This window comes from Garra rufa, chromosome 8, assembly GCF_049309525.1.
Source record: "Garra rufa chromosome 8, GarRuf1.0, whole genome shotgun sequence".
Taxonomy (NCBI): Eukaryota; Metazoa; Chordata; class Actinopteri; order Cypriniformes; family Cyprinidae; genus Garra; species Garra rufa.
In genome coordinates this window covers 37,806,618-37,824,932 of record NC_133368.1, presented here as the reverse complement: position 1 = coordinate 37,824,932, position 18,315 = coordinate 37,806,618, and the positions used below count along the sequence as shown (strand labels likewise).

At 39.4% G+C, this 18,315-nt stretch overlaps 2 protein-coding genes across 2 annotated transcripts; both read right to left on the bottom strand.

The window, feature by feature from the left end:
- Positions 1-565: 565 nt before the first annotated feature.
- On the bottom strand, positions 566-5,538 carry LOC141341178 (interferon-induced GTP-binding protein Mx-like). Its single transcript, XM_073846319.1, has 11 exons — positions 5,315-5,538; positions 5,045-5,191; positions 4,758-4,912; positions 3,849-3,987; positions 3,561-3,759; positions 3,331-3,409; positions 3,053-3,175; positions 2,657-2,798; positions 2,240-2,398; positions 1,782-2,077; positions 566-1,516 (listed from the first exon to the last, which is right to left on the bottom strand). The coding sequence occupies exons 1-11, from the start codon at positions 5,529-5,531 to the stop codon at positions 1,283-1,285; spliced, it is 1,890 nt and encodes a 629-aa protein (XP_073702420.1). The 5' UTR covers positions 5,532-5,538; the 3' UTR covers positions 566-1,282.
- Positions 5,539-8,448: 2,910 nt separating this feature from the next.
- On the bottom strand, positions 8,449-13,311 carry hpxa (hemopexin a). Its single transcript, XM_073845335.1, has 10 exons — positions 13,124-13,311; positions 12,564-12,592; positions 12,316-12,438; positions 11,697-11,854; positions 11,461-11,614; positions 11,158-11,370; positions 10,970-11,071; positions 9,491-9,615; positions 9,232-9,379; positions 8,449-9,125 (listed from the first exon to the last, which is right to left on the bottom strand). The coding sequence occupies exons 1-10, from the start codon at positions 13,171-13,173 to the stop codon at positions 8,896-8,898; spliced, it is 1,332 nt and encodes a 443-aa protein (XP_073701436.1). The 5' UTR covers positions 13,174-13,311; the 3' UTR covers positions 8,449-8,895.
- Positions 13,312-18,315: the final 5,004 nt, after the last annotated feature.

Sequence of the window (18,315 nt, the reverse complement as noted above, 5' to 3'; positions counted from 1 at the left end):
TCATTTGGTAAACTGTAATTGTTGTATAGTTTTAGTTTGTTTCTTTTAAAATTATGCTGCTGTTTGTGTGAGTGTGTAAAGTTTTATTGAAATGTTTTAATTTTCTTGTAGAGAAATGCATGATGCATGTTCTTTGCTTTGGAGTAAATGTTTATTTGTCATGTTGTGATTAAAGCATATTTAAAATGCCTTAAGTTTCAAGCATTATTTTTAATATCATGAACAGAAAATAACTTGTGTAATGCAATGAAAGAACACCTTTATACAATAATATTAAACAAAATATTTTTTTAAATGTTAAATATATCGTAAGATGCACAAATAAAGTATAATGTTTCTTGTGAAATAAAAGCAAATTACGTTCCATAACCGTGGGTGGCGCTGCTCTGATAAGAACGTAAGCTCCACCCCTCACTTCCGGTTCTGTGGCTGGGGTTCTGTGGCTGGGGTTCTGAAACTGGTGCTGCTGCGGGTCTGCAGTTGGATATTATTGGAGAGATCAGAGATGTAGAGATCTTCTCCAGTCTGAACACCGTTGGCGCAGCAGTTCCTTCTCTTTCTCTGTATGCTACCCTCTAGTGGTCTCTCTATGCGTTTCAGAAAGAGATTTGTCTGTAATTATCATGGGACTCACAAAACTGTACAAGTGCATTTTTTACTGTTACTGTTTAATGGGACAACATAGAATTGACACGCCATGGATGTTAGGTACACTAGAAACATTTATTTAAAATACATTAACTGATTTTTTTAATGGAATTAAGACCGAAAAGAGAACATCCATCCATTCTCCAAACACTTGTAACAGGAAAAGAGAACAAAAAAAATGCAGTTTGTTCAAGGAATTTGCACAGTCTATATATCCAGACAAACCAGATATAGATGTTTTTTTTTAAAAACACACCGTCCACAATAGCAAATATCAAAGTGAAAATACTAAATCAAAATCAAACAAATGTGTTTTTCATGTAAAAGTTCTGACTTTTTTAAATAACAGATCATAAAGTCAATGTCAAAACAATACATTTGCATAGAGTAAGAATGATTCATAATAAGACCATGCAATAAGAAAATAAATAGAGGCAATTTCATGCCGACTCTAAAATATCGGAACAGTCAAGAAACTGGGTATTCAAATTTAAGGAGCAAGATTTCCTTTGACCTGGGGGTGTGTGGGGGACCTGGAGGAAACCCAGCAACAAAGGAGAACATGCCCCACAGAGAAAAGCCTCCTGGCTTCGCTAAGACTCAAGCCAAGAGACCTTGACAAAGCTACCGACAATTATGCAGAATGCACAAACTTGGACAGGACTTTGCCTCCTTTCTTCAGGCGTTCCAGTCTCTCTTTCAGTTCTTTCCTTTTACTTGCCACACCAGAATCTTCTCGGAGCAGCATTCCTGGATTGTCCCCTCCAATCATGGAAAGCATTGCATTCTGAAGCTGAGAGACGTACTGGTCCAGAATGTGGTACTGGACTATCAGCGGAATTTGATTAGCCAGACGGTCACAGGTAATCTACAAATACATACAAATTACATTTAAATTCATAAATTTAACTATTTGTCACAAGACTGAGTTGCCACTGGAACTCACATATGTAAGAGATGAACTTAGTTTCTATATTCTTAAAGGTGTTGCGTGTAAACTGTGGAAAACTGCAGTAGTAGTTTGAAAGGAAATGTGATTGGAGTACTTGGAATTTAGAAATAATTATTATTTTTGCAATTCTGTTAGGTGCCACTAGTGGTACCTTCATTACTTACTTAAAAGATATACAAACCTTTAAATAGGAGGTGAGATGGTATGCCATCTCACGCACATCTGCATTGACGGATGATGCCTTTAACCCAAAACATGTTGAGGGTTTCTGTTTTACAATGTTTAGCTGGTGACTGTAGAGACAGTCTTGGGAGTAGACAATTTTCTCCATCTTAAACTGAGAATGTATTTTCTCCTCAGCTTGCTGAAATTGCTCATCGTGAAAATCTTCAATTGGATTTTTAGCAGCCCTCAGCAGGTGAGAGAAAGCATTAAAATGAGAGTTAACTATACGGTCCACACAGGTGTGAACAATGTCTGTAAATAAAACAGAGCAGTCAATCAGAGGAGGTAAAACTCATCATCACGTATGCATAATTGCTACAGATTTATGCATTCGCTGCGTTTGAAAAGAAAGTTGGTACTGTCAATCTAAAGCGAAATTAAGGGCACTATAAACCATCAAACACTGCACTTTACCTTTGACGTCTCTGAGCATCTTTAAAGCTGGCTCCTCCAGTTCCTCAACATGTTGCCTGACAATGTTCTCGAAGGTCTTATAGTTCACAAATCCAGGAAGCTCCTTTCCTCTACGAGTCCTAACATACTCCTCTACCTCATCTCTGAGGATTTCCTCCGCTTCAGAGAAAATCAGGAAGAATACAACCACAAGTTTATTGAATTCTTCTTCAACAAGTGAGTTTAATCCAAACAGCACATATCCCATAGAGAGAAAGGGATAAATCCAGAGAAAATAATTAAAGAAAAGGCAGACACAAATGCTAGTTTAAGATATCACTACTTGTGTGGCCCCCAAAATTTGCAGTACATACTAGATAAAGAATAATTTTAAATTAGAGCTATAATGCGAATGCTACAATTTCATTATGAACTCACTCTTAACTGATTTGGAATCCAGGGCAAGTTTCCATTTTCCAAATTCCCATCTGATTTTGGAAAAGACCCTTGTGTCTGAGTTTTTTAGATCCTCTTCTGCCCTCTTAACTTCTTCAAGAGCATCATTGAACTGGCGAATTTTCTGCAGAGCACAAAGTCACACAAAGTTATGACTTTATTCAAGCGGAAACTAAAAAAAGATCAATTTGTTTCTGAAAAATATCAATACACAGCATATCTTCCACATTAGTAGGAAGTCAGTATGTACATTAAGGATGTACATTGATTTGGAACAAATATCATTTAATTTAATTTAATATTTTAGAAGTTTTGAATGCTCTTTGGCATCCACCATGTGTGTTTAGCACGAGACCCGAATTATTATACTTTTTGTACCATGATCAGAAAATTGGTCTTTTCGTTTTCATCAAGAGGAACTCCATCTCCTAGTGCTTTAAGATCCTCAGACGTCTTCTCTAATTTCATCTCAAGTTGTTTCTGTAGCTGTGGCAGCGTTTTCTAAAGGTAAAGAAATTACATAGACAATAAACCTTTACGTTCCTTAAAATCTTATATTCTATTCTGATTTTAGTTTGCTTTATCATTTAGTTTTAGTATCATTTAGGTCACAAACTATGTACTGTTTTAATGTTTTTGCTGTATGTCATATGCACCATAATGTGTTGAACCAATTCTTTCGTGAGTCTTTCTGCAAGAAGGGGTATGGTAGCTTTTCCATCTTCAAGAAGGGACCTGAATGGGAAGAATGAGTTTGAACAGTAACAAAGAAGTTAAGGACAACTGGAGAATTTTCCACACTTTTTCATCAATAAATATTAAAAATATTACAAAGAAAAGGACGATTTTTAATATATATTAAAATTAAACCAAATTCATTTCGTGCCTGTAATGAGAATTTTCATTAAAAAACTGTCTTTCTTTTTCCAGAGCTTTGACCAGACCAAGGTTCTCATTGATGTCTTGCTGGCCTCGGCACTTAACAATCATGTAGCCTTTATTCAGTGGTATTACTTGATTATTGACCGTTCTGACCACTGTTTCCTCCATGCCTTTGTCCACTAAGTCTGGCTTAGTCAGAATACCTGCGGATACAAATATTGTCTATGCTGTGATCAGTGTTTTGCTATTATTTTGCTATTATTTCACCAATACTCACTAAAATGTTACGTACCCAAAGTTCTTTGTCCAGATGAATCAACTTTGAAGGCCATCTGCAGAGCCTCCGTGGTGGCGATGTCAATGTTTGCTGGCACCACAACCAAGCTTATGGTCTCTTGTCTTTTAATGTATGTTTCAATTAGACTCTTTATCTGTTACAGAAAACCGAAATTAGAGAATACATTATTGCGACAACCAATGGGTCTAGAATACATACTGTTATCTATTGAAGTTATGTATACAGAGCTTTGAAGGAAATATTTTGTTAATTTATGATATAATTTGCTGCCATGGTTTGTCTGTTTGTTAATTTAAAAAAAAATCCTTCAGTATTATTTTTTCTCTTTTTATACGTGTATGTGTATGTATTTGTTTATGTATACTTTGTATTATTTCATTGTTGTTATTCTTGCTCTGTAATTCATCATAATTATCGCAAATAAAAACTATATTTTTTCTGAGTAACCGTAATTTTAATATATTTATATTGATCTGAGGAACTGTGTCTAAAAGCGCTGCTGTCCAAATGAGTGCTGGAAGCGTGTTTGCACACAGGGATGGAAATTAGCACCCGCCACCAGTCAAATGCGGGTGATTTTGTGTTGTGGTGGGTAAACTCGCTTCACCCACCGGCCACCGTGGCGGGTAAAAAAAAATAACATACTTCAACCGGACGGCGTGAAATACACGAAGAAGAAGAAGACGACGGCGGACACTTTTAGAGGAGGCACACCTTCAAAAAAATGTTGATACATCACAGCCGTTAAGAGGTCTGTTAAAATATCTTTACAATCTGCTTTTGAAGAAATATATTGTATTTCGTGCTACAGCGCACATTCTGTCAGATGCCACACTGGCCGGTGTACAAAAAAGTTAATTTCCATCCCTGTTTGCACATTTCCATATACAAATTATGTCTTACTTGTTTTTCTATGTCTATTGGCTGGTTTCCAGTAGCAACTCTAGCAATGCCAGGCAGGTCAATGAGAGTGAGATCAGGAACGTCACTGGACTCGATCTCCAGAGTAATCATCTCATGACTGATCCCTTCACCCTTTCCAGCTAAGGCTATCTGAGCTATAAAACAATACATCATCACAATCATCCCATCAATGACCAACACAGTTATTTCAATATATCTAAAGACTTACAGTGCATTACATTTTTCAATAAACTGTTAACTAAAACAAATCAATGTGGATTACGCACCATTTAAGACAGCATTTTCTATTTCCGATGAGTCTTTTAGTTTTTTTGTAATATTTTCTTTTTTCTTTGTATATGACAACACTCCTTGCCAACTATCGCTCTTTGTACTTTTCAGTTTCAGTACCAGAGGACATCGTGTCACAATACCTGTGTTGAATATAGTAGATGGTTAGCCGAACAATACATTACATTTAGTCAGGCAAATAAAGGAAGAAAAAAAACTTGTATTTCCAGTCTGCAGATCAATGTAATAATTCTGCATTGTATTACCTGTTCCTCTAGGCAGGGCCACTCCAGACAGGGCTTCCAATACAGAACTCTTTCCTGAGCTCTGGTCACCTATGACAGCAATAGCTGGCAGGTTCAGGTCTTTTTCAACACCTAATGACCTGAGAGAGTCCACTAGGTCAATACATGGACGGACCTTTTCTTCATAGTGCTGGTTCAGACCACTAATCTTTCCCTTGGAAGAACTGCAATGAGACATGTCTGAACTCCATCTGCAAAATATGATCAAGAGCCAACCTTATGTTATGTGATAATATGTATTTTACTGAAGCAATAACGTACTGTACGTCGTGCTACATCTTATATCCATCATATTTTGCAACGTGGAATTATTGTTTTAATGTGACTTCTGATTCATTAGTTGCTATAGTCTAGATAGAACAATAACCTCATGCAGTAACTTTAAATTGTAAAACGATTTTGCGCTACAAACCAGTGAGTCTATAAATACCATAATTAAGTACACTAATATGACCAAAATACCTGTTTGCAATATCAACCAGCTTAAAAACTGTGTTTGTACAGGTGAAACAAAGGTGCGTTCAAACGTCAAGAAACACCCCTGTGTTTGCATGGAGATGCCCAGCGGTTTAGTTGTGACTTTGTTTGGAACTATTTTCGTTGACAAAATCAAACAATAGTATTCCTTAAATGTAAGTCACTTAATATTAACTTTATGTTTATTAAACTGCTGTATAAAATCAACATCACATTTGAAAACTCTCTTTATCCACCTTATTTTTTCTGTAAGAGCGGGCGCAGCCATTTGTACATTCAATGTTTGTGGCTTATTTTTAGCTTTACAAAACGGCTTGTTTTGATGCTTGATATTGCAAATTGGTTTTTCTTACCATATTATTTTCATGTATTATCCTAATTATGAACACAATGGTTTCTAGTGCAAACAGTTTACTGTTTAACTCGTGCTGCGTTCCAGGCAGGTTTTTGAGCCCGTGAATCACGACTTCAAAACACGACTTACGACTTTGTAGCGTTCCAGGCAAGTCACGCCAAAGTGCCTGAGCGCATTTATTATTATTATATTATTATTAATTTGTTTGCAACGTTATATTGTCCTAAAGTCTATTTTTCCACCGTGTAACACTTGCATAAACACCGCACCCGTAGGGAGCTGACATTGTTTCGCAGGCTATGTCACGTCAAAACTCGGAACTGGGAGTACATCGATCTAGTACGAGTTCACGGGTGAGAAGTTATGGGTTTGACTGCCACTCCAGTGCATTTTCACAGGTAGAAGGTTGGAAAAACAACGCGGCATTACTGCACCTAATTATTCTTATCTTATTTCCCTATGGCAGTATGAACCGGAAGTCTAACACATTACCAGAAAACAGCTTACTTCCACATTCAAAAATAAGACGGATAATCATTTAAAAAAAGCTGTCACTCATCTCATTTCATACCAGCTCTTCGGCTTGATGACATTATTTGTAATTTACATAACAACCTAGATAATGTCAGGTACGTTAAACACAGCACTGCAAATTTTCTCACCTGTTAAAGTAAGATGTTCAGATTTCGGCAAAAATCATGGCTAATCCTAGATACTTTACCCGAAGCAGCCTTCATCTGTTCTGAGGAGTAAAGTAGAACGCGCACCGATAGAGAAGCATTTCCATTGGCTGCAGCTTGCAGGTATTATGGCCAATCACAAAAGCGACATTGCGCAGGTAAACATATACAGAAAGATCTCGCCGTGTTTTGCTGCGTTTATGTGGATAAAATTAAATGGATAAAATATATACATTTTTCATTAAAAAAATCGATAGTTCCGAGTCCGAGTGGCATGAATGCAGCATATGTTTTGTGTTGATAGTGTTGCCACAGAAATGCATAATTCAGAGTCCAAGGGTGCGGTGAACCGATGGCTGCGCCCGCTCTTACGTTGACAATAAAGGTGGATAGAGTAGGCCTATATATAAATATAGGGCGTCCTGGCCATGTCAGTTAAATGTCATGCTATTGGAATTTGAAAATCTCAGTATTGCACTGAGCTTTTTAAATGTATAAAAGCATAGAATCAACATCCAGGATGAACGTTAAGGTGGACAAAATAAATATTTAAGATTTTTAATAAACCTTTATATTATATGTTTTGCATATTATTAAACGACTGTTGAGAAGAAAAAAAACAGGCATGTACAGTTTATGAATCTTCAGCGGCATGCTAGACGCTCAGGTTTGGCGAATGATATTTGTCGGATTCAATTTTAGACCTTAAAACTTAAACTTAAAACGTTACGACCAGTAGTTGTTGCGTAACATATAGGCACTAGGAATTAGTTTGACTAACTAGCAGTTAGACAATGGGTAATCAGTTTTTTTCAATGGGTATAAAGACCTTTTATAATTTTATGACTAACTTGTAAGACTAGTATAAGCAGTTCATACGAGCGGAATGAGGAAATATCTGTCGCGCCACTACATAATCCGGTTATTTAGCTGGTAAGGTAACCCAAAAAGCCTGATGAAACGTAAATTACTTTATATTACCTTGACTTTGATTAAACGTTTTTGTAAAAGCAATTCCACAACTATAATCTTCCTAGTGAATCATATATATCAGCATGTGTCTGTACCATACATTTAAATCAGTTATGATGATATACAACCGTAGCCAGTGTCAGTCTTGCTTATGTGATATTGCTTAATGCATTCTGCCAACGGAGCTATTATGCACAGGCTACATTATTTTTTTAATTGTTTAATGAGTAATTATTTGCCCATTCACCAGATGTAGATGTAAACAAAACAAAAGACATGCAGAGAAAGAGAACTGAATATATCTAGGGAGAGATGAAGACATAAGGAAGCAGGTAGACTTACTCAGTTCACCAACGGCACTGCTGTGAGATGCGCTGAGATGCTGACCGGCTTATAAACGCTTAGGTTTCGGTTTCGTTTATTTGGTTATGAAACTGCACGAAAATTGTGGTGATTCGATTTGCTAGCAAAATATTGGTTTTATTTCATGGTTTTGTGGGGCTCTTTTTGATTTAATTGTTGTAAGTTTCAAATTACTCGCAGTAAGTTTCAGTTTACTCGATCCAAATACTGTAATCGCACAAATTATCACAGCTATATTGCACAACAGATAATGACCAACTATTTATTCTAAAATCATAAAACCATGTCACACGTAATATCATCTCAATTCATAAACATGCACATTTGGATCACAATAAACACACGAACGTAAAATATGAGATTATTAAATAACCACACAGTGCACAGAGCAAGGTGAAACAATCAAGATTTAGACTTTGATGGAGCTTCAAATAAAACATAACTGGTGGTAAAAGACACATTAATTAGTCATTACACCCCATGATTGTATGTTAACATATTTGTAAAGATCTAGATTATTTAAGCAGAACATTAGAGGTAGGGATCAGAGTGACAAAAGTTAGAGGACAGTGGATATGTTACTGCTTCAAAACCCTAGTCAGTTACTGTGGCTATTTTAAGAGATTTCCATACAGTCTGTACAGACTAGGTCACTTGCACAGCAGTTCCTCTTCTCTTTGTCTGTATGCCTCTCTCTAGTGGTCACAGCCAAACAGCTCCTGAGACACCTTGTGTTGTTCAGGTATGATTTTGGCCATCATCATAATCTTAGGACTCTCAAACACGTAGTAATGGTTGCCAATGATAACTGTCACACCCTTTGGTCCGCACATTGCAGCATCAATCCTTTTGTATTGTGTTATGGATCCTTCCTTCACAGGTGCGGGTGGGGTGGCTTTCAAGTCAACATCATAAACTGTTTGACCTATAATAGAAAAGACAGTGAGCTTTCTGTCACTAGATGCCACAAGCTTATAACAAGGATAGACAATCGACAGTACTTTACAGAACAAGCATGCCAGTGCTTATACCTTTAATGACATGAGCAATGTGGTGGTCTGTGCACACAAAGGCAGCATCTACAGGACCCTCAATTCCCAGGACCTCCTTCAGGGGTTTGGGGAAACCTTCCAGGTGTGTGTGTGGCTCTCCAACTTTGTACACAAACACCTCATTATCCTGCACATGGAAAGAGAAGAAAAAAGCATACATTTTCACTTCAATGAGGATAATAGTAAAAAAAAAAAAAACATCACTAAATATTATAAAGCCTGGTAAAAAGTGCTGCACCTTGATCATGTAGAGATGGCCTTCATAAGAGAAGACTGCATCCACTTCACTGTGCAACTCTTTAAAAGCACTCTCGACTGTGTCTGAATGAAACTTATCACCAGTTATGCTGAGGAAGTGGTGCCCTAGGGAAGAGAAACAAGGATTTGTTTTACAGATGATTGTGTCAGTAAACCTTTTAAAATTGTATTTGTTAAATAAATTACTTGCATATGTATATTGGTATACATATTTACAAAATAGCACACAGACAAGAGAGCTTTCATCCCTGAATATAAGTTTGTGATTCTGCTGTCCGACAAGAAAAAAATACTGTAGTATTTACTTTAGAAAACTGTAGTAAATTATAGTATACTGTGGTATATTATAGTGTTTACTACACTTTGTTTACTTAGACTACAGCCTACTGTAGTATAGACTATATTGAGTTATAAACTGTAGTAAATACGGCAGTAAACTTTCGTATTTACTATAGTAAACTGTAGTACGCTGTAGTATATTATTTACTACACTTTGTTAACTTATGCTAGAGCATACTGTAGTATTGGCTATAGCAAGTTCATAAACTGTAGTAAACTACTATAATAAATTGTAGTACACTAGTTTATTATAGTATTTATTACACTTTGTAAATGTATACAGCTTTCAGTAGTATTACCATATTGAGTTTGTAACTGTAGTAAAATTAAGTTTTTAAGATTAATACTGTAGTATATTATATTTACTACACTTTGTAAATTTATACAGCATACTGTAGTATTGCTTATAGTGAGTTCGTTACTGTAGTAAACTATAATAGTAGATTAGTAAATTGTAGTACACTGTAGTATAGTATAGTATTTACTACACTTTGTTAATTTGAACAGCATACTGTAGTATTACCTATATTGAGTTGAGAACTGTAGTAAAATTGTAAACTAAAGTAATACTGTAGTATATTATAATATTATAGTATTTGTCTGAGATAGTTGAGATGGCTTTAGACAGCTTGTACAAATTGGATGCACATTAATTGAATATTTATTTTTAGGCATATTCTTTTTTGCATTTTTGATGTTTACGAAACTTGTGAATCTGGGGAATTTTTTTTCAGGAAGCTCAGTTTTATTTGCAAATTACTTAGAATTTACTCATTTATTTTTTGAATGGGGCGAAATATTGCCAGTTTCAACACATTTGTTTTCAATAATTTGGTTTTCATGAATGATTAGTGAAAAAATAGTTTAGTGAGTGTTTCAATGACTCACATTTAATAACGCCACCCTAAATAGTAGCCTACACTATTTAAGAGTACTGACCTTGAATACTATTTATGGTGGTTAGCCTGAGGGAGGAATCCTTTCAGAACTTTTTTTTTTTTCAATAAATGACTCACTGACGCCACCTACTGGCATAACGAAATAACGTAAAAGAGTTACTGAAAAAACTCCCTAACGCTATTATAAAGCTGTCTGAATGAAATAACAATAAGAAACTCACCTCTGAAAGCATACACACTGCCATTGTCATCAGATGTAATAGCATCCAAGTGCACACGGCTGCACTGTTCTCTCTCAACGTGGTCTTGAGTGCTCTTTTCTCCTGGAGAGACACCAAACAAGTTCTTCTTTTTGTGTAATGCTAAATCGCTTTGTCCACACTTGCATGTACATTATTATTACACTTACCAAAATGTGAGCATCTCATGAAGTAATCACGGGTCTCCTTTGGATATTTGCCATGCACTTCTCCTGTAACTGGGTCAAACTTGGAGAACTGATGTCCATGGAAGCAGTAATAATGATCCATGTAACGGAAGGCTCCAGTGCAGTTGGGCATGCCCTTGAATTCCTTTTCATCAACCTTCTTGGTCTTCATATCAAAGTGGTAGATATCATCACCTTTAGTGGATTATAAAAAACATTAAACACAACATTTCCATCATGTTTTAACCTCTGCATATAGAAAAAGACCACAATATCCTATTATACCCTTGAAAAAGATTATAGAGTCTTCAGGACAGTCTGGCTTGGGACACTCCACTGCAGCATTCAAATGGTCAGGAATTCCAGGGAAAACTTCAGAGATGTCTTTGGGATAGTCCTTCTCCAGCTTGTGCTTGTAGTAGCTGAAAACCTTGGTGTCCTTTAATGGTGTTAAAGAAGAAGTTAGTTTACATATCTGATACACAAAGCAAACATCACAATGGATTAGACACTGATCTTACCAGGAAAAAGAATTGGTGGTCATGGTGGTCAGGGCTTTCTGCAGCGTGCATACGGAATGCAGCATCCACATGTCCCAGGTGATGATGGTCATCCAGCTCAGGGAAGGTTTCATTAGTCAGCTCAGCCTTGCCATGGAAGCCTTTGAACAGGTGGTCACCTTTGGTCAAAAATCAAAGAGAAAAGTCAGTTAAAGTACCAATAATTTAAAACAAATGATGCATGATGCAATCCCAAATTGTCTATCCACCTTATTCTTCAACGCGAAAGCAAGTCTATGGGCGAGACTTCCGGTTTATTAGCCTCTATAGGGAAATATGGAGAAGAATATCAACGCGCAGTAAACGGTAAACAGTTACTACAAACCAGTGTGTTCATAATTTAGAAAATAAAAATTATTACCATAAAAAGTTATGGTGAGACACACCAATTTGCAATATCAAACAGCAAAACCATCTGTTTTGTATATAAAATAGCTGAAGACGGATGAGACCAGAAGGTAGACACATTAAATTTACAAATGGTCGGGTTTGCTCTTACGGGAAAAATAAGGTGGATAAAAACAATTAATACTTTTATAACATTTATTTTATATATATTTATCTGAAAAACATCTCTCACCCTTGAAGAAATAAGGAACTCCCTCCTCGTTCACAGCAACTGCATCAAACTCCATTCCTGCACAGCGATCCAGTTTAGCTCCATGGTGCTCTTCATGCTTATGTCCTTCACCAGCAGGTTCGTCTGAATCAAAAAAAATGAAATGAAATATGTCTCGATGAAATCAGAATATTATAATACTTAAAAAATACTTTAATTTACTGCCCACTAAGGGAAATAGTTTTAATCTAGCCGTTTACAAGACCCACCTTTTTGAACATGATCCCCCGTATGATGCCTGAACACAAAACACAAAGAAGTGGATGTTAAAATTAGTTGACATATTACAACACACTGCAATAAGTATAATATAACAAGTGGTATGTCTGTAGCGTTATGTTTTTTATACAATTAGTTTAATTGATTTATTTATAGAAACAAATTGTAGATAAGGCAAATCAAATCTGTGCCTGATTTTAAAACTGTAATTCTACTGTACTGATATACCTTATAATTGAAACTTGCCATTGTGTTTACAAAAAAAAGCTTGGTTCTAATGAAAAAGGCCATGATATATTCCTCATTTGTAAGTCACGTTTGATAAAACTGTAAATGTAACTGTATAATTGTTTAAAGTAAGCAAGACCCAAAGGTTAAAAAATCCAAAACACATAAAATCCCACTTTAAACAGGAAAAACTGCCAAAAAAGGTTATTAATAATGCTATGTTAAAGAAACACACTTATAATAGCAATTTTATTCACATAGCATTTTGATTAATTTTAATTATTGTAACCATGTGTTGACAGGGGTCTACATGAATACTCACGAGGCAGCAGCGAGGCTCAGCAATAGAGCCAGACACAGAACGAGCCTCATGGTCAGCAGGGTCCTCTGGTGAGACAGCTCAGCTGGAGAAGGTACAGTACAACCTGGGGTCCCCAATTTATACCCTCAACCAGAGACTATCTTGCAAGCACGCTGGAGATGACACGTACGCCCACACTTAACAACACAGGTACAAAGGCACGTTTGCATGCTGCCCTGAGTCCCCCATCCACAAGCTGGTCAAGGTACATATTTTTTTTCAAGGAATTTCTGGTGGGGTGTTGGGGTTGGTACAGGTAACATGAGTTGAGCGTTGCAAAGATCTGTGTATCATGGGGTAATCATGTGTATCATGGGGTGTATCAGAGACCACCTTACAGGGCATGATAGTTCATATATGCACTAGCATGCATTTTCAATACAGAAGAGTATACAGTATTTTATGTTGTATATATTAACTGCATGCATTTTATTTCTGTATTCCATTCTTGCTTTTTTGTGAGAATTATTCAAAATTTTATAAAGTATATAAATGGGTGTAAGTAACATGATGGTAAAATAAAGCATACAGTGAAGAAATCATAAAGCCATCAGATTTAATTTGTTGGGACATTTCTTGAACAAAATGCATTTTAATGCATTTAAAAGCATGAATAATGGTCTCCCATAGTTCTTTTACTGATATGAACAATGCCTTGCAGAAACAGAATTTACTAATGAAAATTAATTGATGAAAAGATGATGCATGTTGCGTTGTGCATCCACAGGAATGAATTTTCTAGAAAACCCAGTTAAATGAGCAGTGTTACCTTGTTCCCAAATAACATAGACAATCAATACAAAATGCTGACCTCTACAGTTTAGTTTGATATGGTGATCATTAACAGAGACTGTTTAGCTCTGTCGAAATACTTGTGGAAGCAGGTACACTATCACACTAATACAGTATGCAAATATAAGCAAAAGTGTCTTGCTGAATTCAAATTAATCCAGAGATAAAATTGTCAATTCAATTTTTTTATCAAACTGATACATCATAATATTTTATATTTAGGTGAGTGGTTTTCAAAGCCACACACCCCCAAATATGTGGATTGCATTGGGAGTGACCCCCTTCAGCTTTATAAAAAGGCAGCTATATATATTTTCATGTAGTTTTACAATGAAAAACAGAAAATATTACTAATATGTCTTAATTGCAATGCAGTTGCACTATGTATTTAGTGCAAATGAACACGTTTTGTTGCACATATACAAATTTTGGGGTCACTCCTTTTTTTATTCCTTAGTCATTTATTTGCATAATCATTTTAATATGTATTTTAGTTGGCTTAGTTACTGTCTAGTTATTGTTTTTTTATTATTATTTGAACATTTATTTTTGAAGATTTTGTGTTCTAAAAATTAGTATTCATTCATTGATGAGTGAAAATTAATCTGATCTAAATCATGTTAAAAAAGCATCTGTCTTTACAGATTAGCATCAGCATTCAGCCATGAACGTGTCACTGAACACACAGACTGACTCCCTTCATGAAGGGAACAAAAGGCCACACTGGTCTCATAGTAAAGGCACACCGCCAAATCTAGAGATAAACTCATTTTCCTATCTCACTACCACTAGCCTAAAAGCCTTTATATTAAAAAAAAAAATTAAGAATGTACATTTAAAAAAATATATAATATATGTGTTAGGTTTTCTTCATAAAAATTACCTACAAAACCACCTGATTATACCACTGTATTGATGGCCCTAACTGTCAGGATTTAGTCTTGTTTAGTCTTGTTCACTGTTTTTCCTAGTGTTTTTCCCCCCATGTTTCCTATTCATATGGTTTAGTCCTTGTCTCCCCCTTCTGGTTTTGTCTGTATTGGTTTAATAATAATAATAATAATAATATTTTTTATTTATATAGCGCCTTTCCAGAGCTCAAGGACACTTTACAATGAATGTAACAAAGACGAGATAATACGAACATACATTGAAAGAAACAACAATCAGTAGAGAAACATTAGGTTAACAAACGTACAAGAAGTCAAATATAACAAACTGGAAATACAAGACAAGACCAAAGAGACAGGTATGGGGAGTACAGATTGATCAGACAAAATGGTCAGTTTATCAAATTAGAGGTATAGCATTCAGAAAACAAGTGAGTTTTGAGTAAAGATTTAAATTCCGAGATATTATTGACAGAACAAAGTGAGCGTGGTAGAGAGTTCCAGAGTTTAGTCGTGCCCATATTTGTATTTCCCCCTCGTCATCCTGTTATCTCATTTGTAACCACGCCTTGTTTTCTGTGTATATTAGTCTCTGTCTGATCACACCCCAGTGTCCGTCGTTAACGTTACTTCATGTTTTTGTCAGCTCCAAACTTCATGTTTGTTTTGTTTTTCTTTAATAAATACCAGTTTTATTTTACTCTGGTTCCTGCTTCTCCATTTCCACTCCTCATCCTGCTTAGATTGTGACAGAACGACGGACCAAGACAAATGAACCAGGCTGAGGAATCCCTATGGAGACTGCGGCAGGGCGGGCGATCGTTGGAGCGATATGTGGAGGAGTTCCTTGAGCTTTCACATTAGGTAGGCTGGCCCGATGCTTCACTTGGCGCCATGTTTGTTTTGGGACTGGATGATGATATTATCCGCTGCGATCTTCCAGCCTGTAAATTCCCCTTGATCGAGCTAGTCAATCTCATTCTGTTTTTAAATGGGTCTGATTTCGAAGTTGAAGAAATTGGTCCGATCAGTCCGATTGAGTCTCATCATCCAGCCCCCTCTGAAGCACGGCGCATCGCCCCAATCTGCCATAAACCGGGACCCCCCACATACCGTACCAATGGTTCGCACCGTCAGCCCAGTCTCCTATCCCCTGTCACTCTCCAAAGCTCCACCACGGTCCTCAGCCCGATGCGGCCGGCCTCCTCCCCGTGCTCTAGTCTGCCGGCCGCCCAGCGCTCAAGCCCGCCTGCTTCCTCTCCACGCTCAAGCCCGTCAGCCGCTACGTCAGCGTCAGCTCACAAGATGGCCGCCGCATCAGCTCACAAAATGGCCGCCATGTCTACTCGCAAGATGGCTGTCACGCCAGAGTCTGCAAGCAAGATGGCTGTCACGCCAGAGTCTGCAAGCAAGATGGCTGCCACGCCAGAGTCTGCAAGCAAAATAGCTGCCACGCCAGAGTCTGTACGCAAGATAGCTGCCACGCCAGAGTCTGCACGCAAGATGGCCTCCGTTCCTGAGTTCCCGGCCAAGACGGCCTCCGTTCCTGAGTTCCCGGCCAAGATGGCTGTCAAGCCTGAATCCCTGGCCAAGATGGCCGCCGTTCCTGAATCCACGGCCAAGATGGCCGCCAAGTCAGAGTCTGCACCCAAGATGGATGCCGCCAAGTCGGAGTCTGCACCCAAGATGGCTGCCACCCAGTCAGAGTCTGCACCCAAGATGGATGCCGCCAAGTCAGAGTCTGCACCCAAGATGGATGCCGCCAAGTCGGAGTCTGCACCCAAGATGGATGCCGCCAAGTCGGAGTCTGCACCCAAGATGGCTGCCGCCAAGTCAGAGTCTGCACCCAAGATGGCTGCCGCCAAGTCGGAGTCTGCACCCAAGATGGATGCCGCCAAGTCGGAGTCTGCACCCAAGATGGATGCCGCCAAGTCAGAGTCTGCACCCAAGATGGATGCCGCCAAGTCAGAGTCTGCACCCAAGATGGATGCCGCCAAGTCGGAGTCTGCACCCAAGATGGCTGCCACCCAGTCAGAGTCTGCACCCAAGATGGATGCTGCCAAGTCAGAGTCTGCACCCAAGATGGATGCCGCCAAGTCGGAGTCTGCACCCAAGATGGCTGCCACCCAGTCAGAGTCTGCACCCAAGATGGCTGCGGCCAAGTCAGAGTCTGCACCCAAGATGGATGCCGCCAAGTCGGAGTCTGCACCCAAGATGGCTGCCGCCAAGTCAGAGTCTGCACCCAAGATGGCTGCGGCCAAGTCAGAGTCTGCACCCAAGATGGCTGCCACCGAGTCTGCTACCATCACGGCCACCCTACCAGCTGCAGTTCCGGCTCAGTCAAGTCAAGTCACAGCTGCAGTTCCTGCACAGTCAAGTCTAGTCACAGCTGTTGTTCCTGCTCTGTCAAGTCAAGTCTCAGCTGTTGTTCCTGCACAGTCAAGTCAAGCAGCACTGCCTGAGTCAAGTCAAGCAGCTCCTCCTGAGTCAAGTCTGGTTGCAGCTGTATGCCCAGAGTCTCCGCTGGTTCCGCCCAGCCTCCCAGAGTCTCCGTTGGTTCCGCCCAGCCCTCCAGTGACTGCGCCACCTGAGCGCCCTCCAGTGACCGCTCGCCCAGAGCCTGCTCTTCCAGAGTCTCCGCTGGAGATGCCCAGCCCTCCAGAGTCTCCGCTGGGGTCGTCCAGTCCTCCAGAACCCGCTCGCCCCAAGCGCTGTCCAGAGCCCGCTCCTCAAGAGCGCCGTCCAGAGCCGACGCCTCCTCTAGCGTGTCCTCCTGCACGCCTTCCAGAGCCGACGCCTCCTCTAGCATGCCCTCCTGCACACCCTCCAGAGCCAACGCGCCCTCCAGAGCCGACGTCTCCTCCAGCACGCCCTTCCGTGCTCTCCTGGGCGGACTATGCCCTGGGGGGGGGGGGGCTACTCCCCTGATCAGCCATGGCCTCCTGGACTGTTAATCCGGCCATGGCTTCCTGAGCCCCAAGATCCGCCATGGCCTCCTGGACTGTTCACCCGGCCATGGCTTCCTGATCCGCCTTGGCCTCATGGACTGTTTGCTCGGCCATGGCCTCCTGATACGCCTTGGCCTCATGAACTGATTGGTCGGCCATGGCTTCCTGAGCCCCCAGATCCGCCACGGCCTCCTGGACTGTTAATCCGGCCATAGCTTCCTGAACCCCCTGATCCGCCATGGCCTCATGGACTGTTAATCCGGCCATAGCTTCCTGAACCCCCTGATCCGCCATGGCCTCATGGACTGTTTGCTCTGCCATGGCCTCCTGATCCGCCATGGCCTCATGGACTGTTTACCTGGCCATGGCTCCCAGAGCCCCCAGATCCGCCATGGCCTCCTGGACTGTTTACCTGGCCATGGCCTCCTGAACTCCCTGACCCGTCATGGCCTCCTGAGCTCCCTGATCCGCCCTGGAGACCGCCCCTGTATCCTGTGTCCCCAGTATCCCTGCCTAGCGGTCT